The 22,213-nt window shown below is 38.6% G+C and overlaps 1 protein-coding gene across 3 annotated transcripts in view; it reads left to right on the top strand.

The window, feature by feature from the left end:
- Prkg1 (protein kinase cGMP-dependent 1) overlaps positions 1-22,213 on the top strand; it is a 1,221,673-nt gene that overhangs the window by 1,176,335 nt on the left and 23,125 nt on the right. For all 3 annotated transcript variants that reach the window (XM_038325478.1, XM_038325472.1, XM_038325483.1), the window contains 2 exons: positions 2,057-2,153; positions 21,542-21,681. In XM_038325478.1, coding sequence (XP_038181406.1) covers positions 2,057-2,153; positions 21,542-21,681 — 237 coding nt within the window. The remainder of the gene's footprint in view (positions 1-2,056; positions 2,154-21,541; positions 21,682-22,213) is intronic.

Genomic DNA, 22,213 nt, shown 5'->3' with positions numbered 1-22,213 from the left:
AATTCAGCAACTGCATGAAGTTAGAAGCGGCCACTGTTTAAATTTTTCCTTTCAGATCTTTTTCATGTTTGTTTTATGAGGCTGATAAAATAGTATGGGTAAGAAGGTTTCAAAAATGTTTTTAAAAGTCCATATTTTTATAAAAGGTGTTTTTTGTTGTTCTGTTTAATGAAAATCAAAAACTGGAGCAATGCTATTAGGGATGTGGGCCTGTTAAGCCATCTTTGGGCTGGAGAGATGGTGCAGCGGTTAAGAGCACTGCCTGCTCTTCCAAAGGTCCTGAGTTCAATTCCTAGCAACCACATGGTGGCTCACAACCATGTGTGGTCAGTCATTCTCATCAATTTAGACCATGAAACTCAATAAGGACGAGTTCAGCCGAGCCGCCATATACGGGCTGCCCATGCATGCTTCAACGTTGCTAGGGCATAAGTTTAATTTCTCAGTCATTTCATTTTTATCTAGACAACCAGGAAATATTTGACCACGTATAAACCCTCATGGAGTCTGATCTCAACAGATGTCCTTTTAAGCACCTGTTGGAGTCAGCTCTGCCACTGCCTCCTTAAATGGGATGGAGTTTAACTTTCCCAAAGCAGATGGCTGTTGGAATGTTAGAAATGAGCATTTGTTCCTTATGTTCCGGTCACGCTCACCAGCTCCTGGACCACTCTGGTGACCTTTGGATTTTGTCATTAATGTGAGAACTTTGCAAACACTCTTGGATTCACCAGCTTTGTTTATAGAGTCTGATTCAAAGTAGCTGAACTCACACAATAAGCAAATAAAGACTAGTATTTTTCTGCTTGTTTTCACCCACTCTGAGTTGTCTATCAACAAGAGACTTTTTATAAAAGTGCTATTGTAACTGTAAATTGAAGAGGGTTGAAAGCTCCTCTACGAAGCTGTTACATGTGCTTTGCAGTCTAACAACTTTTAAAGGTCTGTTTGATTAGAATAGGGTAATAAGAAATGCCAGAGTGTAACACAGAAGGTGCCATGGCTGTATTGAAAATGATCAAAGCTGTGCCCTCGAGTATATTTTCTCAAGTATATTCTCCATGTCTGCTCAAAGTACAGTAGTAGATTGAGTCCTATTGGCCTGAAGGTCAAAGGTCATACATAGAGATTTCAGCACTTCAGTTTTGAGACAGCTGAATGTGGTCCTGACCTGGCTTAGTCAGTGGGCCGATCCTCTTCATCTTTAAGCCTTCCTGCCCTTTCTAAAAACAGCAAGGCCTTTAACCAGGAGATATTTTAGGCAACGCATACTGTCTTCTCATTGGGTAAAAGCGTATTTTGGCCTCCTGCCTGCTTCAGATTGACACGTGTGCAGTTAGACTTGGATGCTGGTTCCCGGCTTCTCACCACTCATATAAAAACCTTGCAAACATAAAGCCACGGGGCTTGCTAGCAGAGAGTCCCTGAGTAGATGTCAGTGGAGGAAAGACTGTTATCAGGGACGTGAATATGCTCCTGGGATCATCCATTTCAGACATTTGCACCTCAGTCCTCGGGTCTTCGGATCTGTTTTCCTAAGACCTAGCTGGGATTTCACTCCAGGGACGCCCCCGCTTGTCTCTGGATCCTGCCACTCTTGATAAGTACTGATAGAAGACACTGCCAATCTGTGGATAAGGGGAGCTAATGAGAAACTGCTATCTAAAACCTGAACAACAAAAACAAAACCAAGCAGACCCAACACATCCCAAACAAATCCAAAAGAGAGCAACTCAGACAGTCCGTGCTCGCAAGAAGACGCGTAGAAAAAACACCAAGATGTGACTGGTTTGTTACTGCGCTTATCAGTCACTTGGCTGGCAGGCACTGGATGCTCTGTATTGTCTCTGCTTTGCAAAAACAAGTGCAAGTCTATGTTATTCTGTACAGCTGGGACCAAAAGAGTATGCGTGTGAGAAAACGCGGACTCTAAAAGCAGTATGGAGTTGAGGCGGGTAAAGCCTGGGCCGCAGCCATGCCTTTCCAGTGCTCTCATACCTGGTACTCGTGTCTGCACCTCTAAGAAATTTCCATTTTTTCACATCAAAAAATCCAGATATGAAGCCGAAGCCGCCTTCTTCGCCAACCTGAAGCTGTCTGATTTCAACATCATCGACACCCTCGGAGTCGGAGGTTTCGGACGAGTAGAGCTGGTAGGTGAATTTTCCTTAAGTGCTTTTCAAAGCCCTTCTTCCTCCTCGTGTGTTTCCCCAGCCTCAGCTCTCTCTCTCCTCCCCTCTCTCGCCTCTCCTTAGTAACCACTGGTGCACTAACCCAGGAGCAACCTTCATGCAGGCCTGTCAGAGACTGCTTCACAGAGTCAGCTAAGATATGCAGCCAGAGGAGTCCAAACAAATTGCTCTTTAGAAAACTCTTTGTAGTGAATAAATGCTAAACACATTAGTTTATTGAGAAGTCGTAAATCACTTTTTGCCCCCCCCATTGTCTATGATTTTTTAATTCCTTCCTGAGTTCCTGATAAGTGCTTACTAACTTAATTATACTACAATTAAATTAATTTAAATGTAAACCCAGAAAAAGAAACTGGAATATATATATATATAATATACATATCTATATACATAGTTATATATTTTTTATATATGGATAAAATAAGTGTAGTGGTAGTAATTCTGTGATTCTACCATTGTAAGCATCTGTTTAGTTTATAGTGATAATGGTTTGAATGTTTTATGTAGTTTATTTCCCATTATTTATGTTTTATGTAATTTAGTTCACTAGATAAATAGATATACATGATGGAGCCAATGACATTTTTCTTCATTTGTTGAGCATATTGTATGAAGCATGGTGTGTGGATGTGGTATAAACTACATGAGAACATAACTATTTTGCATTTGTTTGAAATAGGAATTTTAAAACCAACTCACTGCAAGAAAAATTAAGGATGGAAATATGCCCTGGTGACTGAGGTAGCTGCATTCGAGACCCAGATTCACCCCTGCCTCTCTCTGCTGAGCGTGAGGGAGTCCCTGATAGGAGATGCTAGTACAGTATGTTAGGAACTCCCCAGCGCTGTGTGAAGTGCAGTCAACAGTTACTGTTGCCACCCGAGGTCAGGAGGAATCCCTTCCATAAAAGTCAACTGACCCAGAGCTATTTTTGTGTTTGTTTGTGTTGCTGTTGTGCTCCCTGGCTGTGACCCAGGGAAAGATGTCATTTGCTGGTGTATTAGGACAGGGCTTAGCAATAAGGTGTGTGCCCCTGAATCTGCATTATATTTCCTGTAATGTGGGCTGAAGCTCGGTGATAGTTACTACTCTTTCAACTGATTAAACATCCAAAATGTGCCACTGTGCCTGTGACGATCTGATGGTTGTTGGTTATGGGTATAAAATTCGAGTAAGGGTCCAGCAGACAGACAGGCAGTCAGGTAAATCTTCCTGCTTTCTGAATTTTGCTGACTAACTAATGGAGCCTGGCTTGGTTTGCTTCTGCTGCTGTGATAAGCACCAGCCCCAAAGCCAATTTGGGAGGAAAATGTTTTGTGTGGCGTTAACAGGTCCATAGTCCATATATATATAAAGAACAGAATTCCTTTGGGGGGTGATTCTTAATCTGTGGGCCACAACCTCTTAGAGTCACATATCAGATGTCCTACGTATAAGATATTTACATTACAATTCATAATAGTAATAAAATTACAGTTGTGAAGTAACAATGAAATAATTTTATGTTTGGGGGTCACCATAACACGAGGGTCACAGCATTAGGAAGACTGGGAACCACTGCAGGAGAACATGATTTGGAGGCTGTCCCTTAAAACCAGGTTTAAAGACTAAGGGCAAAGGAGGGGAGGATGGCCTTGTGGTTAGGAACACACACCTCCCAGCACCCATACTGACCTCCACCTTCAGGTGATGCTATGACCTCGCCTAACCTCTACAGACAATGTTCTCTCTTGCACATGTGTGTGCACGCACACACAAATGCACATAAATAAAATTAAAAACAAAATCTTTAATAAAGACTATGGATTAAAAATAGCTGCTTTAGTGGACAAAAAGCATTACATCTGTGGATTTCTATAGAATAGCTCAAGTTTCTTATTTTGTGAAATATAGAGATTGTCTAAAGATGTTTGAAATATTGAAACTACTTTATAATAGCTTTGAAGACAGTTGTGAGACCACTTCAAGTTAAAAAAAAAACTTAATAATGGCTTGAAAAATGAAAACTTCCTGAAAATTCTCTGAAAAATATGTCAGAGGTACAAAGGAATAGTCACAAAATTTAGGGACACTTAATCATATAGAAGAAAATACAGTTTTTAAAGACAAAATATGCATGTGTATGTTCATGTATACATGTGCATGCTTGGGGTAGGGACACATTTATATGTATAATTTCCAGTTCAGGGGAGATACTAGACATATGCACCTGATTTTTCTCTTTTGGATATTATAGTATTCTGGTTTTCATAAACACCTTAAAGAAAACCAAACCTGGGACTAGACCAATAGTTCAGCAGTTAAAGGTTTTTGCTGCCCTTCTGGGGGACCCGAGCTTAGCTACCAGCACCTATATCAGTCAGCTCTACAGCCTCCTATAACTTGACGCCCAGTGGGCTTGTGACTTTCTTCTGGTGTTGCTAGACACCTGTTTTTATGTGCACATACACACTACAAATACACACATGCACATGTAATTTAAAATAAATTAAAAAGAACAAAAGAAAACCCAAAGCCCAAAAATGAATCTAGATTAGAAATTTAGCAGGTTTGTAAAATACTGATATTTGTAAATCCTTAGTAGGTCATTAGGGACAGTAAATCCACTGGGATCAGAGACGCATGTCCTTAAACTCAGAATCCATATTCTTTGTGATCTTTCACATCCCAAAAATGTATTAGCAAGTATATACAAAATCTAAAATGCAGATTTTTAACACATAGAAACGCAGTTCTAAACAGATTAATACATAAAATATTAATAATAATATTTACAACTTGTACCAACTAATTGTTACTTATCAATAATAATTATCAGACAAAGGATGTTTTAAAATAACCCTATAAGTTGCATGTAGTATCCTAAATATTCCTCAAGTATGTGATCATAAACTCTTCAATGAGATTTGAGAAGTTCAGAAATTTGAAATTTTGAGCTCCATGTCCTAAAAGAAGTAAAAATTTTGTAATTGTTACTACTTGATATACACATCATGCCTCTGGCCTTTTGCATGAGGATATTCCCAAGCTGTTCGTTTTAGCATTTCTTAACTTCTCGTTTGTCAGTTTAGGTCAGTTTAGGTGCAAGAGTATTTCTGTAGAGAGTTCTGAATGACTGTTTCTGTGGAGATGAGAGCGTCATAAGAAATTTAAAATGTGTCTGAAGTCCAGTCTCTCTCTCTGATCTGCCATCGACCATGCTTTTCATCCATGTTCTTAGCCAATGAGCTTTGTAATGTGTTCAGTACCATGTGCTTACTCTCAGAAAACCAGTTCTGCTTGCAATGTCACTTGTACGTATATCTTATGTACATACCTTCAGTCTTTAAGTACTATTCTCAGGTAGTTAAATAATGCCTTCATGTATCTTAATGTGCAAGGTCTAAAGTTGTGAGATTGGTTTTAAAAGTCATAAGTGAAAACGTATCTCGTTGCTTTACAGCAACATCCATAATCGACTCCACGTCTGTTTTTCTCAAAGGCACCTGCCTTCAGAATAGATTTGCCCATGGGTCAGACAAACAAGTTTGTATCTTGGCAACGTTGGTGGTTGTTGCACTAAATATCAATTTATTCTGTAATCCTAAGATTTCCTGTACCTATAAACTATGCTTAGCTAAAATATAAGGGGGACAACAAGCTTTATTTTCTTGCATTATATTCTTTTTCTGCAGCATTTATGGGAGATTTAAAAATTTAATTAGAAAAATTGCTCCTGGCTTTGGGGAGTCACAGTTTGCTTCAAAGAGAGAATAAGATTAAACCCTAAACAAAGGAGAGCAGTGCAGTTTGGGGCATGGAAGAGGAAGACTGGTGTGCAGGTAAAACAGGGTGAACGCAGCGCTACAGCAAATACTTGGGAACCCAAAGCACAAGGACTCAGAGGCTCATGGTCGCACTACTCGCTAGAATGGTCAACGTTTCATGTGAAGCCTGCTTTATAATCTTCAAGTTCATGTCCAGTTTATAATCCTGCCTTTACAGCAACTCTGGGAAGAGCGCAGGGTTCACATCTCACAGGAAAAGCATCAAGATGATGCTTTGGAAACAGCAGAAGTTCATACAGTGAGAACTGTTGTTATTACCCAAAATGACAAATTTTTTGTTTGTTTGTTTTTAACTTAGAAGCTTTTCTGCTATTCCAGCTTCAACAAATGTTTAGATTCTTCCCACTATTACCGTGAATCAAAAACAGTCGATATGTTCCTGTCTTAGTTGCTTCTCCAGTTGCTATGATAGATTACCCTGACAAAAACAATTTAGGAGAGAAAAGATTTATCTGGCTCACAATTCCAAGTTCCAGCCCATCATTGCAGGAAAATCAAGGCAGCAGGAACGTAGGCAGCTTTGACGCTACAGCCACTGACAAAAGCACAGAGCAGGGAGTCAATGCATGCATGCTGGTTTTCCATTTTCTCCAGCAGGACTCAGGGCAGAAGTTCCTGCCTAGGTGGGTCTTCCCACCTTAATTAACAGAACCATCTGCAGACGGATGGCCCAGAGACTAATCTGTTTTGGAGTCCCTCACTGAGACTTCTTTCCTCAGCAGGAAAAAAAAAATTGCGGAAGTCTAAAACCTGAGTTTGATCCCCACCTAAATGTGGAAAAACTGACTCCATGAAATTCTCCTTTTACCTTGCAAGAACACCGTGGCATGTGTGTGCCCCACATACACAACATGCACGCATACACAGAACACACAATATACGCACAAAACACATACATATACACATACACACATATTCACACATACACACATGCACACAACTACACACCCACGCAGAAATAATGTATTACTTTCAATATTTTTAAAGACTCTTAACTAAACAATACAGCATGGCTGTGATGTTGATCTCTGCTATGTGTATTGTTTTGTCAAACTTTCAGATTTCTCTTTTTCTAAATATTTCACCATTCTTACTTTGGTGGCAAAAATGGCTGTAGAAGAAAGATAATCAGATAATGAAACATATTAAAAATCTGTAGTTAGATGTTGGGAATTCCTGTTACCACCTATGAGTGCTTAGTCATTTATTTAACTCTCTTGAGCTTCAGTTTCCTTTTCTGCTAAGATAATAATAGAATGAGTCCCTCAAGAGGTTGTAACTATTAAAAGAACTACAGTTACCACAGTAGCATAACATAGTATCTCTGGAATTTTGTATTATGTATTTTATATTTCAATGCTGTTATTTTTCTTGTAAGGATAATTGTCACTTATTATTAAAATACACTCAGAGTAGCCATCTTCATTTCTCGTTCCAGCTGTGGAACGAGGCCACATGTGTGTAGCATAGTTCCTGTATTCTTCACGTTGGCATCCAGGACACTGGCTCAGCACTTCTTGCAGCTTCCTTGGTGTGCTCTTTATGGGCGAGCAGGCGTGGAGGGCCTTGTAAAGCAACTGGAAACAAAATAGACCCAGATGATTAAGCAATAAATGAAGTGATAAACCCAGTGCTCGGTCACCAGGGTTTTCTTTCATCACTGTGAAAGGAGAGAAGCTTAACTCCAAAGGGAAACCCCTAGTAAGATGAAGACATTTTAAGAGGAATTGCCAGCCCGCACAGCAGTGAAGTGGAGCAGCCGTGGAGTTGCCACACAGCCTAAAGTTTGCCTCATTTTGACAGAGCCTTTGTCTAGCTGAACTCCCCCTTGCATAATAGTCACTGTGGAATTATCTATTTGTTTTCTTTAGGAAAAAACCATAAAAGGTTATTGTGATTCACAGTGTTGATTTCTAAGGAGGAGAAAGGTATTTAGCTAAATAATGAAATTTCAGTCCAAAAGACACTAATGGAACATAACTGGGTACAGAACGAAGATACTATCAACTAGTTTCTTTATCTTTCATTCTGTTAGATTACATTATTATAATAAATGCACAGATGAAAGCCTACCACAGCCAGGTGGAGGTAACCACTAAACACATGCAAGGCTAAAGTCCAGCCTCTATGCTTTGCAGCGCAGTGAACTTTTCTACACCGTTGGAATGGCCATTCTGAGGCTGTGGATCTTCACGTGGAGTTTTACACCTTTACTGTCAATTACGCTTTTCTGGTTTATTCACTACAAAAAAGAAAAATTCTATGACAGAGTAGAAACAAGGACCTCACCCCAGTCAAAATGAGTATCAAGTTGGGAAGGACGTGGGGGGAGGGGACCCTCATTCACTGCTAGTGAGATGGAAATAAATGTGGCCCTTGTGGCCATCAGTTTGGAGGATGCACAAAAAATTAAAAATAGAACTACCGTGTGACCCAGCTACTCACTTCCGGGAAAATGCCCAGAGAACTCCATATCCCTCTGCAGCAATATTTACACATCCATGTTTAATTGCTGCTCTATTTTACAATACGACAAAATGGAACCAACATGTCCATCAACTGATGGATAGAAAATGAAAATGTATTATGCATACAAAATGAAATATTATTCAGATGTAAAGAAGTTAAATCATAAAATGTACAGGAAATTTCATAGACAGAATGTATACTATGAAGTGAGGTCACCCATACCCAGAAAGATAAAAATTTACATAGTCTTTCTCATATGTGGATCCCAGCTTGTAATGTGTACATGGTCATTTGTAAACTGCTGCTAAGCATTGGTACAGTTTAACATTTAGAAAGGAGACCAAGAAAGGGTAATATTAGGCGATACAGAAGGACAGACTGCTGGCAGAGAGACACATGACTCATGAAAGAAGATACTAGTGTCAACAAAGCTAGTTTCAAAGCAGAAATTACAGGTAGTAAAATCTAGCTGTGTTTTGATAAAGGAGATAATTCATCTTTTTCATATATAATATATGTTAAATTATAAATTAATAACTGATATAATCGAGGCTACATGAAGGATAGCAAATACAACTATTATCAGACATATCTTTTGAATTTATAGGAATCTTATCTATGCATTGAAGTATATATTTTTCATGAAAATTATTAAAAATTATTGTCTTAAAATAGTAACTTTTTCCCTCCAAATTTAGATATGAGCCTAGAAAAAAGCAGACAAAATATAAGACACTGGATACATTTTGCAATGGTTTAAAACAGTTCATCTCAACGTTAGCATGTAGGTCACATGTATTTTTTGTTTTCTACATCACAAAGTCACCATTCTCCTAGTGAATGGGCATACCACATTCATCAAGACTTCATCTACCCCCCCCCCATGCCCAAATAGTCTATATGGAACATGGAAATATCAGACGTGATTTTAGTTATCAAAAAATTCCTCCTAAGAGGATAAGAGGAACTAGTTTGTGGCCAGCCTGGGCTAAATGAGACCTTTTCTGAAAACAATTAAAAAGCAAACCATGGATAAATTCAAACATGGCTCTATAATTCTGTTCGTTACAAGGTGACTAACAGATTGTTTATGTGGCATTGAGCCTAGAACAAGCATCATTTCTCTTCCGACTCAGTTCCCTTTGTCCCCAGATGTAGTACTCATCCATGAAAGTTTTACTTAAACACGTTTAGAAGAGGATCCTATCCATAAACAGGAAAATGGCCCCTCTGTGTATGTTGATAAAGTAGAAAATAGCTCATAGCCTTTAGCTAAAAGGGAAATAGATTTTATGATAAGGATTATTTCAATATAATGAATAGGTCTAATTTTACTTTCTGGAAAATTGTGAAATCTACAGTGCTTTATGAATTTAGGTGAATTTATCAACTCTACACATTCATTTAATTTATTGCCAGTTTATAATGACTTCTTCACATTAGCATCTCCCATAGCCAGTAACATAGATAGCTTATTGATCTAAAGACTATGAATTCGGGAGCTTTTTTTTTTTTTTTTTTTTTGGTTTTTCGAGACAGGGTTTCCCTGTAGTTTCTAGAGCCTGTCCTGGAACTAGCTCTTGTAGACCAGGCTGGCCTCGAACTCAGAGATCCGCCTGCCTCTGCCTCCCGAGTGCTGGGATTAAAGGCGTGCGCCACCACCGCCCGGCTGAATTCGGGAGCTTTTGCGAGCTAAATGATTGTTTTTAAAATTTGTATTGGCATATAACTATTTTTATTGTTTTTACTGAGCTCTATATTTTTTCTCTGCTCTTCTTCCTTCCTCCACCATCCCTTTCTCCTATGATCCCCATGCTCCGAATTTACTCAAAAGATCTTGTCTTTTTCTACTTCCCATGTAGATTAGCTAGATGTATGTCTCTCTTAGTGTTCTCATTGTTGTCTAGGTTCTCTGGGGTTGTGGATTGTAAGCTGATTTTTCTTTGATTTATGTCTAAAGCCACTTATGAGTGAATACATATTATATTTGTCTTTCTGGGTCTGGGTTACCTCACTCAATATGATGTTTTATAGCTCCATCCATTTGCCTGCAAAATTCAAGATGTTATTATTTTTTCTGCGGTGTAGTACTCCATTGTGTACATGTACCACATTTTCCTAACCATTCCTTCAGTCAAGGCCATTTAGGTTGTTTCCAGGTTCTGGCTATAACAAATAATGCTGCTATCAACATAGTTGAGCATAGTTGTGGTATGATTGAGCATCCTTTGGGTTTATACCCAAAAGTGGTATTTCTGGGTCTTGTGGTAGATTGTTTCCTAATTTTCTGAGAAATTGCCATACTGATTTCTAAAGCAGCTGTACCAATTTGTACTCACACCAACAATGGAGGAGTGTTCCCTTAACTCTACATCCTTTCCAGCATAAGCTGTCATCAGTGTTTTTGATCTTGGCCATTCTTACAGATGGAATCTCAGAGTTGTTTGATTTGCATTTTTCTGATGGCTAAGAATCTTGAGCATTTCTTTAAGTATCTTTCAGCCATTTTAGATTCTTCTGGTGAGAGTTCTCTGTGTAGGTCTGTGTCCCATTTTCTACTGGAATATTTGTTCTTTTTATGACCAGTTTCTTGAGTTCTTTGTATATTTTGGAGATCAGACCTCTGTCTGATGTGGGGTTAGTGAAGATCTTTTCTCATTCTGTAGGCTGCCATTTTGTCTTGTTGGTTATGTCCTTTGCTTTACAGAAGCTTTTCAGTTTCAGGAGGTCCCATTTATTAATTGTCACTCTCAGTGTCTGTGCTACCGGGGCTTAGGAAGTGGTCTCCTGTGCCAATGCACTCCAGTGTGCTATTGTAGTGCTGGGTTTCACAAACACAGTTTCTTTCAAAGATGGCTTGTCCTTCGTCAACATTCATACCCCTTCTCTCCATTCTCTGTTTAGAAGCCCTCCCCATCTTTTCTTCCCCCATCTATTTTTACAACATGCACATTCACATGAACATATGATTTTTATGTATGTTTGAAGAATTTTAAGGCCCACAATAGCAAAAACATGTATTATTATTTTTTAATTTTTTATTTCACTTAACAGTATTTTTACTTACACTCATTTTTACAGAAGATACCTAATTTCATTCTTCTTTATGGCTCAGCAAGCTCCATTGGAATATGCATGTATTTACTTTATTCATTCACCTGTTGACAGACCCTGAAGGCTGAGTCCATAATTTGGTCACTCCAAATGGTGCCACAGTAATAGATAGATAGGCTTCTCTGTGCTCTCTTAACTTAGAGATCTTAGGATATATGAACAGAAACAGTATATCTGTGTGATATGAAATTACTGGGGTTTAGTTTTCTGTGGAACCTCCCTTATGATTTCCATTGTGGTTGCATTCCCACCATCAGTATTTTAGGTACTTTTCTCTACATTCTCACTGGAATTTTTTGTTTTGAAAAGTTCTCACCTATACCTATATAGTAGAGTGTTTTCTTTTAACAGTATTAGAGTCTGGGGGCTTACATTAAAGTCATTGATCCATTTTTAATTGATGTTAGTGTTTGGTAAGAATAAGTGATCTGGCTTCATTTCCCAGCAGATGGCTATCTAGTGTTCCCAGGACCATTTGTTGAAGTGGCTGCCTCTTCTCCGAAGTATATTTCTGGCTGGAGTTACTGTACTGTTTTACTTCTGGGGACTCTGTTCTTTTCTGTTGATCTTTTATCTGTTTTTAATGTCAATACCATGCTGGTTTTGTTACGATTGCCCTATAGTATGCTGCAAGTCAGGTATGATGATACCTCCAGAGTTAGTTTTGCCTGGGATTATTTTGGCTATCCATGATCTTCTGTGTTTCCAGATGAATTCTAGGGTTGTGTTTTTCTAGTTCTGTAAAGAATGTCATTGGAGTATTGATTACAATTTCATTGAATCTGTAGATCACTGTTAGAAATTTGACCATTTTTATTATATTAACTGTGTTAATGAACAAACACAAGAGATATTCCCATCTAGTGTTGTCCTCTATTTTTTCAGTTTTAATTTTTTTCTTTTTAATTAAAAAAGAATTACATCATTTTCCCTCTTCCCTCTCCTTCCTCCAGTACCTCCCAAGTACCTTCTCTCCAACCCCTCTCATTTCTGCTCATTCTAAGATTGATAGCCTCTTTTTCTTTTACTCTTGTACCATGTACATACATATTTATGTGTGTGCGTATGTATTCACAGATATATAAATACAATGTTCTGAATCCATATGTGTTGCTTGTCTGTATATGACTTCAGAGCTGAGCATTTGGAGTTGCCTGTAGTTTGTAGTTCTTTGTCTAGGAGTAGAACCCCATGAAATTAATTTTCTCCCTTTCCCAGTAACATGCCCAACAATAGTGCCATTGCGCCAATCCCATTTATTCAGCTATTTCTAGAAAATACAGTTGACTTCCTGGTATTTTGGCTTTTACGGTCTTTATGCTCTCTCTCAGCAATGTTTCTCAAGCCACAGATTCAGGAACTGTCATGCAGACCTATCTATTGGGGCTGGGCGGATGACCCAATATCCATTTAATTCTTCCTTGGCTAAGTTTTCTCTCTTGCTTATCTTTTTGAAGCCCTATGAAGGAGATTATTTGTCTGATGTCTTTCTCAACATGTTTATTGATACATAGTAAGGCTGCTGATTTGTGCACTAATTCTGTAGTCTGTCTCTGTGCAGCAAGTGTTCATCAGTTAAAGAAGTTCTAGTAAAGCCATTGGGGTGTTTTATACAGGATTGTGTTATCTGTAATAAGGACCACTTGGCTTCTTTACCTATGCATATCACATTTATTTTTCCTTCCTTATTGCTCTATCCAAGTTTTCAATAACTGAACTGAGTAAGAGAAAGTAAACATTCTTGTCTTGTTTCTGATTTCAATGAAATGCTATTATAGGTGTTTTAAGCACAGCCTTTATTGTGTTGAGATATGTTCTTTCTATTCGATATTTAATTCAAGATTTTTATCATGAAAAAAAGTTCATCTTTATCAGAGGTCTGTAATCTGACATGAGAAGATTTTTTTCTGGGTCTTGTCTATTTGATATTACAAATCCCTCCCACATCTTTTTCACTGGGCTTAGAGAATTTCCTGCTGTGATGTTATTAAATGTGTTTTCGAATCCTTTCACTTGTACTTCTTCTATGATAATGATTTATAAATATAAATGAATAATGTCATATAGATATCTTTTGTCCCATTTGTACATTCTTATTAATGTACGCCTGCCATTTTCTGGATGCTATAATTTGTCGTCATTCTACTCAAACTTGTATACTTTCTCCCATTCTATCCATTCTATTAATGAGACATTCCACAGAGTTATTTGACTTATTAAACTTTCCATTTTCAGTATTCAATTAGAATTTTTAAAGTGTTTCTTTATACTGAATTCCAGTCCCATACTCTATAATGACTTCTTTTTCTCATTAAACTATTTGTGTTCTATTTAGATCCATTTAGGAATTTGAGGCCCATTTATTTTATTGAACATTCTTATGAGCATTTCTTTGAATTCCTTTGATTTCTTCTAATTTTCTCCTAATAAATATGATTTCTGTGGAGTCAACAATTTTGGAGGAATCAATGATGTATTGATTTTTCATATTTCTTGTATTTCTGCATTAGGACCTGACCACCAGGATTTATGTCATTGTGTGAATTTTTTAAATCACTTGTGTCGTTTCCATGGGAGTATTATTCAGTGTTGTAGTGCGACGTGGCTATAATAGTATTGGGTTTTCATTTGTCTGCAAGACTGTGACTAGAACTCAGAGTACTCAGGTCGGCTTGGTCCTCAGTACCAGCCCAAGAATAAAATGCTATTTGCAGATGCTGCCATGATCTATGGATAGGCCTGCTATGAAAATACAATAAACTATTTTTAAAACGACACCTTCAAATCCGGTAGTTTTAAGGGAGGTAATGGAGCACGGGTGGTATAATATGTGTTACTAATGGTAGAACAGGGATAAAATAATTCGAGTAAAGCCAGGTATTAGTATTAGTGTGATGGAGAAAATACAGAAGGGAGGGCAGTAAATAGAAGGGCAAATAATAAAGATAAGAGACCTGAAGGTAGCTCAGGCTAATGGAGAACAGAAAGAAGTAAAGAAATGCAATCAGACAACTTAAAACAGAAGCAGGGAGGACCCCAAACTCTACCTGGAAAGGTCTGTTAGAAAGTAAGATAAAGAAAGGATAGGACAAAGCAGCTCTCCTAAGGTTTATGAATAAGGAAGGTATAATGTGAAAGAAAGCCAGTTTAACAAACAAAATGTAGCAACAAAAAAACACAATGTTCTACCACGAACTACATGTCGCTTGTTTAAAATTTTGTGCTATTTTCTTAGAGAAAAACTATTTGCCATTCCTATGTCGCAGGCATTGTAACTAATATGTCTCTGCCTAAATGGTCCCGATTTACTGTTCTTCAGAACGTTTTCATAAAGTTCTTTGTTCTCTGGAAGTTCCTAAGTTACAACCAAATGTAGTTTAAACTAAGTCCTTTTTATGTGTAGTTGATACCACAGGCATACTGTGTGCTTACCCTGTCCAATGACCTGCTCGTGCTTCCTGAGGCCATGTTGCTATTACTTCAGACAGCAATCCTTTTCCTCTGTCTGAATAACTTTACTACCCCAGTTCTTTGTCATTTTTCATATGATGTGGAGTGGCTACTTGTACTTTCTTCTGCACTTAAACTTCCTGGGAACTTAGGTCTCTAAGTTTCTTAAATCCTTATGGCTTAAGCATCAGTGATCTTGAAGTTCCTTCTCAATCTTTTAACTTGATGATGTTTCCTTCTTTACTTAGCACTGAGGTGGGCTGAGGCAAGAAGAGAAACAGTCACAAGTGGCATTCAGCTTGTGGTCTTGTCAGGGTCACAAACCCAGAGACACAGCTCTCTGCTGCCACCTCAAAGACTGTGGTGTTCCCTTTACTCCGGGGGTTCTGACCCAGTGAAGTAAGATGAAAATATTGACCTTGGCACAGAAAAGAATTCAAGGACTATCAAGTTATGAAGCACAGTAGGGATTTAGCAAAGATATTTCAGTCCAGATGTTAAATGTGAAGGTTAAGTGAAAAAATGATGCTCGGGGAAAGAACAAGGTGTACCAGAGTGTGACCATGGGCTTCTTGAGGGAAGGTTCATACCCGAGTGTGAACATGGGCTTCTTGAGAGAAAGTTCATACCCAAGTGTGAGTATGGCCTTATCAAGGGAAGACTCTTCCCTACTATCTTTATAATAGTCACACATAGGATATTGGTGGGTTTTGGAGCTATCATCTTCAAAGAGTTGCTTGGACACCTAAGTGAGATCTCAGAGTAGTTCCCATGCACTGGATAGGATTAGAGCAAATCTTGGATCACAAGGGTTTCAGGGGAAATTCAGATGTTTTTACTGTAAACAAAAATATAGCTTGCTTGAGACTCCCAGAAAATGTCCAAGGAAAGGAATAAAGTCTTTCTCAGGGTCATATCAATTCAGAATTTAAGCCGGGCACATTGCCGTTTCAACATAAATTATATGTGTGAAAGGAATATCACCTCTATGTTTATAACTTTCCCAGAAAACTGTTCATTGTATGGGAATTGTTGCTTCTCAGTGGAAGAGAAGCTGTGGTCAGATTCTGGGGTAAGGCACTATTCTCCTTTTATGTGAGCTCATGGTTTCCCTTGCCTTTCTTTCCTGCTTCAGTGTGGCACTCAGTCTGTACGAGAACATATGCTGAGTGCTTTGACCAAATACTCCATTAAACTAAGGTATACAAAAGAATATTCACCAAGTAGTAACTCAATCCCATGCAGTATATCAATTTTCAAGGTTACCCTTTGTGAATTCCTCCTATTATAGAGATGAAAACATGAACAGAAAGAATTTGTAGAACTTCTACAAGATCAGAGTTCAAAACACAGTTGTGATTCAAACAAAGGTAGTTAAATATCAGACTAGCTACCCTCAGTCAGTGGATAACTGGTGTAGGAGGTCCTTCTGCATTTGTGTTCATTTCATTGGTTGAATAAAGAAGCTGCCTTGGCCTTTTGATAGGGCAGCCCTTAGGTGGGTGGGGTAGACAGAACAGAATTCTGGGAGGAAGAAGGTAGGCAGAGAGCTGACCACCATGAAGCTGCCAGGTCAGACATGCTGAATCTATCCTGGTAAGCCACAACCTCGTGGTGACATACAGATTATTAGAAATTGGTTTAATCAAGATGTAAGAGTTAGCCAATAAGAGGCTAGAGCTAATGGGCCAGGCAGTGTTTAAATGAATACAATTTCCATGTGGTTATTTCAGGGTTAAGCTAGCTGGGCAGCCCGGAGCCGGGCGGGACGCAGCCTGCTGCTCCCTCTTACTACAGATAACCCTAGATGCATTGCATCTAGGTTAAGATGGTCTACCAGGGAAGACAAACCTGAGAACAAGCTTGGCCAAGGGACAAAGAGGAGGCTTAGGCAAAAGGAGGGACAAATAGAAATATGCATTCATTTCTCCTCTTTGCTCACTTCTTTCAGAACTTAACACTAATTCTTTCTTCTAGTGAATGGGCTACTAAAAAAAAGTCATTACCATCATCATCCTCATCTCAAATTTTCACAGGTGTACTCAATAAAACTAATGAGGCACAGAGAAAATAAAGAAGGCAAAGTTTTATCTTTGATTTAAAACTTTTGTGCATTAAATATAACTCATATTAAACATATTGCCTTAGGCTTATGAAATACAAATTGTTAAACCTTATTTTGAAAGTTCAGACTGAAAAAATAAGTTATAACAAATCCTTAAAGAAATTAATACTATGCAATTGTCCAAAACTTGCATAGATTTATATTTTACATCGTTGTACAGTATATTACTTCTCATTGTATTTGTGGAATTCTAATATCAAGTAGCTATTATAATTTAAAAGGATCTTCAATTTACTGGGAGTTGAACCTGGGGACTCACATCTCCTAGGCAAGCGCACTACCACAGGGGTATATTCCCAGCTCTTAGAAAGTCTGTAAATAATTTCCACAACTAAGGTTTAATTTCTACTCCTTATAAAAGTAAAATACATGAATTCTGTAAATATTAAACAACTCAAAAGTTTTAAGGAAGTATTAACTAAAATTATACATACAGGAAAAATTATTATGAACATATTGATGACCTTCAGGTTGTCCTTTTATAAATCTGTTTTTGATACTGGTATTAGGCATATGCTCATGTGGAGATATGCCATGGAATCATAAGATATATACTGCCCTACAACTAATACTATTAATTCATATATTTTAATTATTATTCTAGCATCAATTTTAGAACTATATGACATAGACATTGCACAATGTCTATGTAAGTTCCTATTGACAAACATTTAGACTGTTTCTGGTATTTCTGATAGGAACAATAGTGACTTAAAGATCTGTGAATGGTCTTTGGAACATTACGGGTTTGTCAGAAGAATTTTGATGAACACATTAGTTGGGTGTTGTTCAGGGAACTAACCTTAACTCTCTGGGTTGAGTTAGCTCACTCTGGAAGTAGCTGGGCACTCTGGCTTCCAAGATTAAGAAACTGGAATTCAGGGCTGAACAGAGAGCTCAACAGTTGAGTAGCACATACTGCTCTTGCAGAGGCCTGAGTTTGATTCCCACCACCCATGTTAGCTGGGGTTTGGCTTACAACCACCTGTAGTTTCAGCTCCAAAGTATCAGATACCTTTATCCTCTGCATGACTTCCATGGGCACCCGCAGTCACATGCATAGACCTAAACACATACACATAACTAGGAATAAAATGTCTTTAAAGAAAAGATGCTGGAACTCATTTTACCTCTCACGAAGCTGGCCCCCTCTCCTTTTCCACTGACTACTTGCTACCCACTTTGGCTTCTTATATGACTCCAGCAATCAGATGTCCACAACCCCAAGTAACATACTAAATGACTAGGGGAATAGCCTAGGTTTCTTTTCTCATCTGTACATTTCTTTATTTTTATTTTGTACATGTACATGTGTGTATGTGGAAGGGTCTACATGCCATTGCTCATGTGCAGAAATCAGAGAGCACTTGCGGGAGTCAGTTCTCTACTTTTGCCATGTAGTTTCCAAGGATGAATTCAAGTTGTCAGGTGTGGCAGCCAGCACCTTGATGAGCCATTTCGCCACTCCAAGCAACAAGGCTTTCATTAGTCCCTTTCGAGGGTCTCATCACCCATTTAGAATCATGAAAATACAAGTCAATAAATACATGGTTTGATTTTTTTTTTTTTTTGGTTTTTCGAGACAGGGTTTCCCTGTAGTTTCTAGAGCCTGTCCTGGAACTAGCTCTTGTAGACCAGGCTGGCCTCGAACTCAGAGATCCGCCTGCCTCTGCCTCCCGAGTGCTGGGATTAAAGGCGTGCGCCACTACCACCCGGCGGTTTGATTTTTTTTTTACACAGAATCTATAGTTAGCCTATCCCACTAAACTCATATTTGTAACCATCTACCATTATACCTTCATTTTGTTTTATATCCAGCTGAAGAAAATCTGTGTGTACTTTCAGTAGCTTGGCTCCAAATGTCCTGAATATGAACCCAGTTCTGCCAGTTGGTAGTTCAGTGAACTTAAGACAACACGTGTGTATAGCTTGCCTTTGATTTTTACCAGTTTACCTAATTAGTTATATTGAATCCACTTGTGCCAAGTTTGCTTCTGTGAGAAGTCGGACTTAAAAGCAATGTTTTATTGTCCCTACCTGGTATAGACTATCACACGAGGCACAAAGACTAATGGAAAGGCCATCAAATATGTCAAGTCATTGATACATCCTCCTTTAGGATCACAATGATTCCACAGCAGTCGCTACTATTGTCTTGGCAAGAGTTAGGGCTTGCAGCAGTTAAGCAACCAGCCAAAGAGACTAAGATGGGGCAGAATTAGAACAGAGACCTGTGATTCTAAATGCTGGTCTCTTTCCTACCCTGTGCAGAAGTGAGAAGCCAATGCTATCAACGAAGAGAACAATGTCTAAATTAGACATCTAAGGTGCATAAGATTCTCTTTGTTATCTGAATAAGGCTACATTTTCTTTCTCTTTGGAATGTCCGTTCCCTTTAGAATTTTATTCTTCTCACAACAGCTCTTTGTCATTTTGTCTTCTTAGTCTGTCCACATTCCTATTAGAAGTGAGTTTCTACATTTGTATTTCATTATGAACTACAACTAAATTCATTTGTACCATACTAATCTACAGTTTTTAAAAAAATATTTATTTATTTATTATGTATACAATATTCTGTCTGTGTGTATGTCTGCAGGCCAGAAGAGGGCACCAGACCTCATTACAGATGGTTGTCAGCCACCATGTGGTCGCTGGGAATTGAACTCAGGACCTTTGGAAGAGCAGGCAATGCTTTTAACCTCTGAGCCATCTCTCCAGCCCCTATTCTACAGTTTTAAGAAGTTTCACAGGCAGACAAACCAGAGAGAGGGTCTTTGGCTGCTATAAACATTTTCACATTATTCTCTTTTTCTCTTTAACTTGTCACATGGATTAACACTAAAAACAAACTCCACTGTCTGATGTGTTCTCTCACTTCTCCTGACATAGTAAGTCTTCTTAGTCTGAATTCAGTCCCAACACTGTGTGCAGACAAGACACCTAAGAACTTACTAGCACACATACAAACACACACACACACACCCTCATGGTGCTGGTGCACATTTTTAATTCCAGTACTCAGGAGTCCGAGGCAGGCAGATCTCTGTGAGTTCTAAGACATCCTAATCTACAGATCGAGTTCCAGAACAGTCAGGACTACACAGAGAAACCCTGTCTCAAGAAACAAAAACAACAAACAACAACATAGCCCGGTGGTGGTAGTGAATGCCTTTAATCCCAGCACTCAGGAGGCAGAGGCAGGCAAATCTCTGTGAGTTCGAGGCCAACCTGGTCTACAAGAGCTAGTTCCAAGACAGGCTCCCAAAACTACAGAGAAACCCTGTTTGAAAAACAAAACAAAAAACAAACAAACACAAACAAACAGCAACAACAAAACCTCACTATCTCTGCAGATAAAGCAACAAAGAATTCAAAACTCAAGAAGGGGCAAGCAGTGCTTGAGCCAAGGCATGCCATGTTATTTCTCCAAAGCTTTCTTTGGGTCTGAATAATGTTGCATTGCTGTGAAGTTCCAGCACTGGAGATCTCTCAGTGATAGCTCCCTTGACCACCTTAACCGATCAGCTCCAACACGGTCCTTCCTTGACTTACAGGTCTCTTGGTTGAATCACTTGTAAGCATCAACACACACCTGCAACCCATCTGAGATAAGATGTTGGAGGATCTCAGCCTCCTCCATAGGCACAGGCGGCCATGTGGGCTGCCTGAGATGCAAGTTTACTCTATCGGTCTACAGTAGATAAAACTAAGGAGTAAGATTTAAGATCAAAGGAGATTAATGCCATTGAGCATGGTGGAGAAAGAAAGTGGTTTTCAAAAATCTGGAAAAAATTGTGTTACATATATATTTTTTAACTGGAGGCATGAAAAGATTGGAAAGTAAAATGGATAATAAATAAAAGTTATGACATATACATCTCCAGTCCCAGCAAGTACCAGGATCAATCACTAAAGCTTAACTCTAGAAATGCCTGTGGATAAGGACTTAGAAGAATATCAAGTCCCAGTTGATCATGTGATCATACTTTACCACCAGCACATGAAATAGAATTCAAGAGGAAATTAAATGTTTTTGATGAGAAAGACTACATATTATACAAGACTCATTATATGAAATAAAATGAAACATGAGGTATATTTTTTCCAATTCATATGGGCACAAAATTAATTTGGGATGTAGTTAGTTGATGCTCATATGACCCAGCACAGTAGGATAGGTTGGCTATACCTTGTGATTGTTAACTCAGTCCCTCTAGCTAGGATGTCTCCTGTATGACTTGAGTGGCAGTTTGGAATCATTTATATCCTCTATGCATCCATTAATTTCAGTCCAATGGTGCAGTCCGGCAATATTTAGCCTGCAGGTTCTCACTCATGTGTCCTTTCTGTTTGTCTTTAAGGTCCAATTGAAAAGTGAAGAATCCAAAACATTTGCGATGAAGATTCTCAAGAAACGCCACATTGTGGACACGAGACAGCAGGAACACATCCGCTCGGAGAAGCAGATCATGCAGGGGGCTCATTCCGACTTCATTGTGAGGTAAAAGCACACCCTAAAAAGGGAGGCGAGCTCCACATCACAAATCAACTGCAGCCTTCGCTTCCGCTGAGCTTAGCCTTAGTGCATTTATTTCATGCTCACAAAGGAAACTCTAGAAAATTGTACCTGATTTTCCAAATATAAAAGGTTTGATCTACATTTGTTTTTTTAAAGAGAATCATTCTCATATTCTCAAAAAAAGGATATTTTTCCCAAAAGAGATATCAACTTTTAACATTTCATTTTATCGTAGCTCGACTAGCATCTGCATTGAACACAAGAAACAAACACCAAAATCAGTCTATTTAGTGTTAATTTTCTGAAGAATTTATTTCTTTCTCTCTGTGTGCAGTATATATGTTTACGTTCACATGTACACATGTGCACGCAGGTGTGTGTGCAGGTGAATGCACATATGTGTGGAAGCCAGAGATTGATGCCTGTGATTTCTTTATCCTCACTGCACCTCAGTTTTTGAAGCATGGTCTCTTACTGAACCTGAAATCATTGACTTGGCTGGGCTGGCTGTCCA

Source organism: Arvicola amphibius, chromosome 1, assembly GCF_903992535.2.
Source record: "Arvicola amphibius chromosome 1, mArvAmp1.2, whole genome shotgun sequence".
Classification (NCBI taxonomy): domain Eukaryota; kingdom Metazoa; phylum Chordata; class Mammalia; order Rodentia; family Cricetidae; genus Arvicola; species Arvicola amphibius.
The sequence above is the reverse complement of the archived record's forward strand: the minus strand, read 5'-3'. Positions and strand labels throughout refer to the sequence as shown.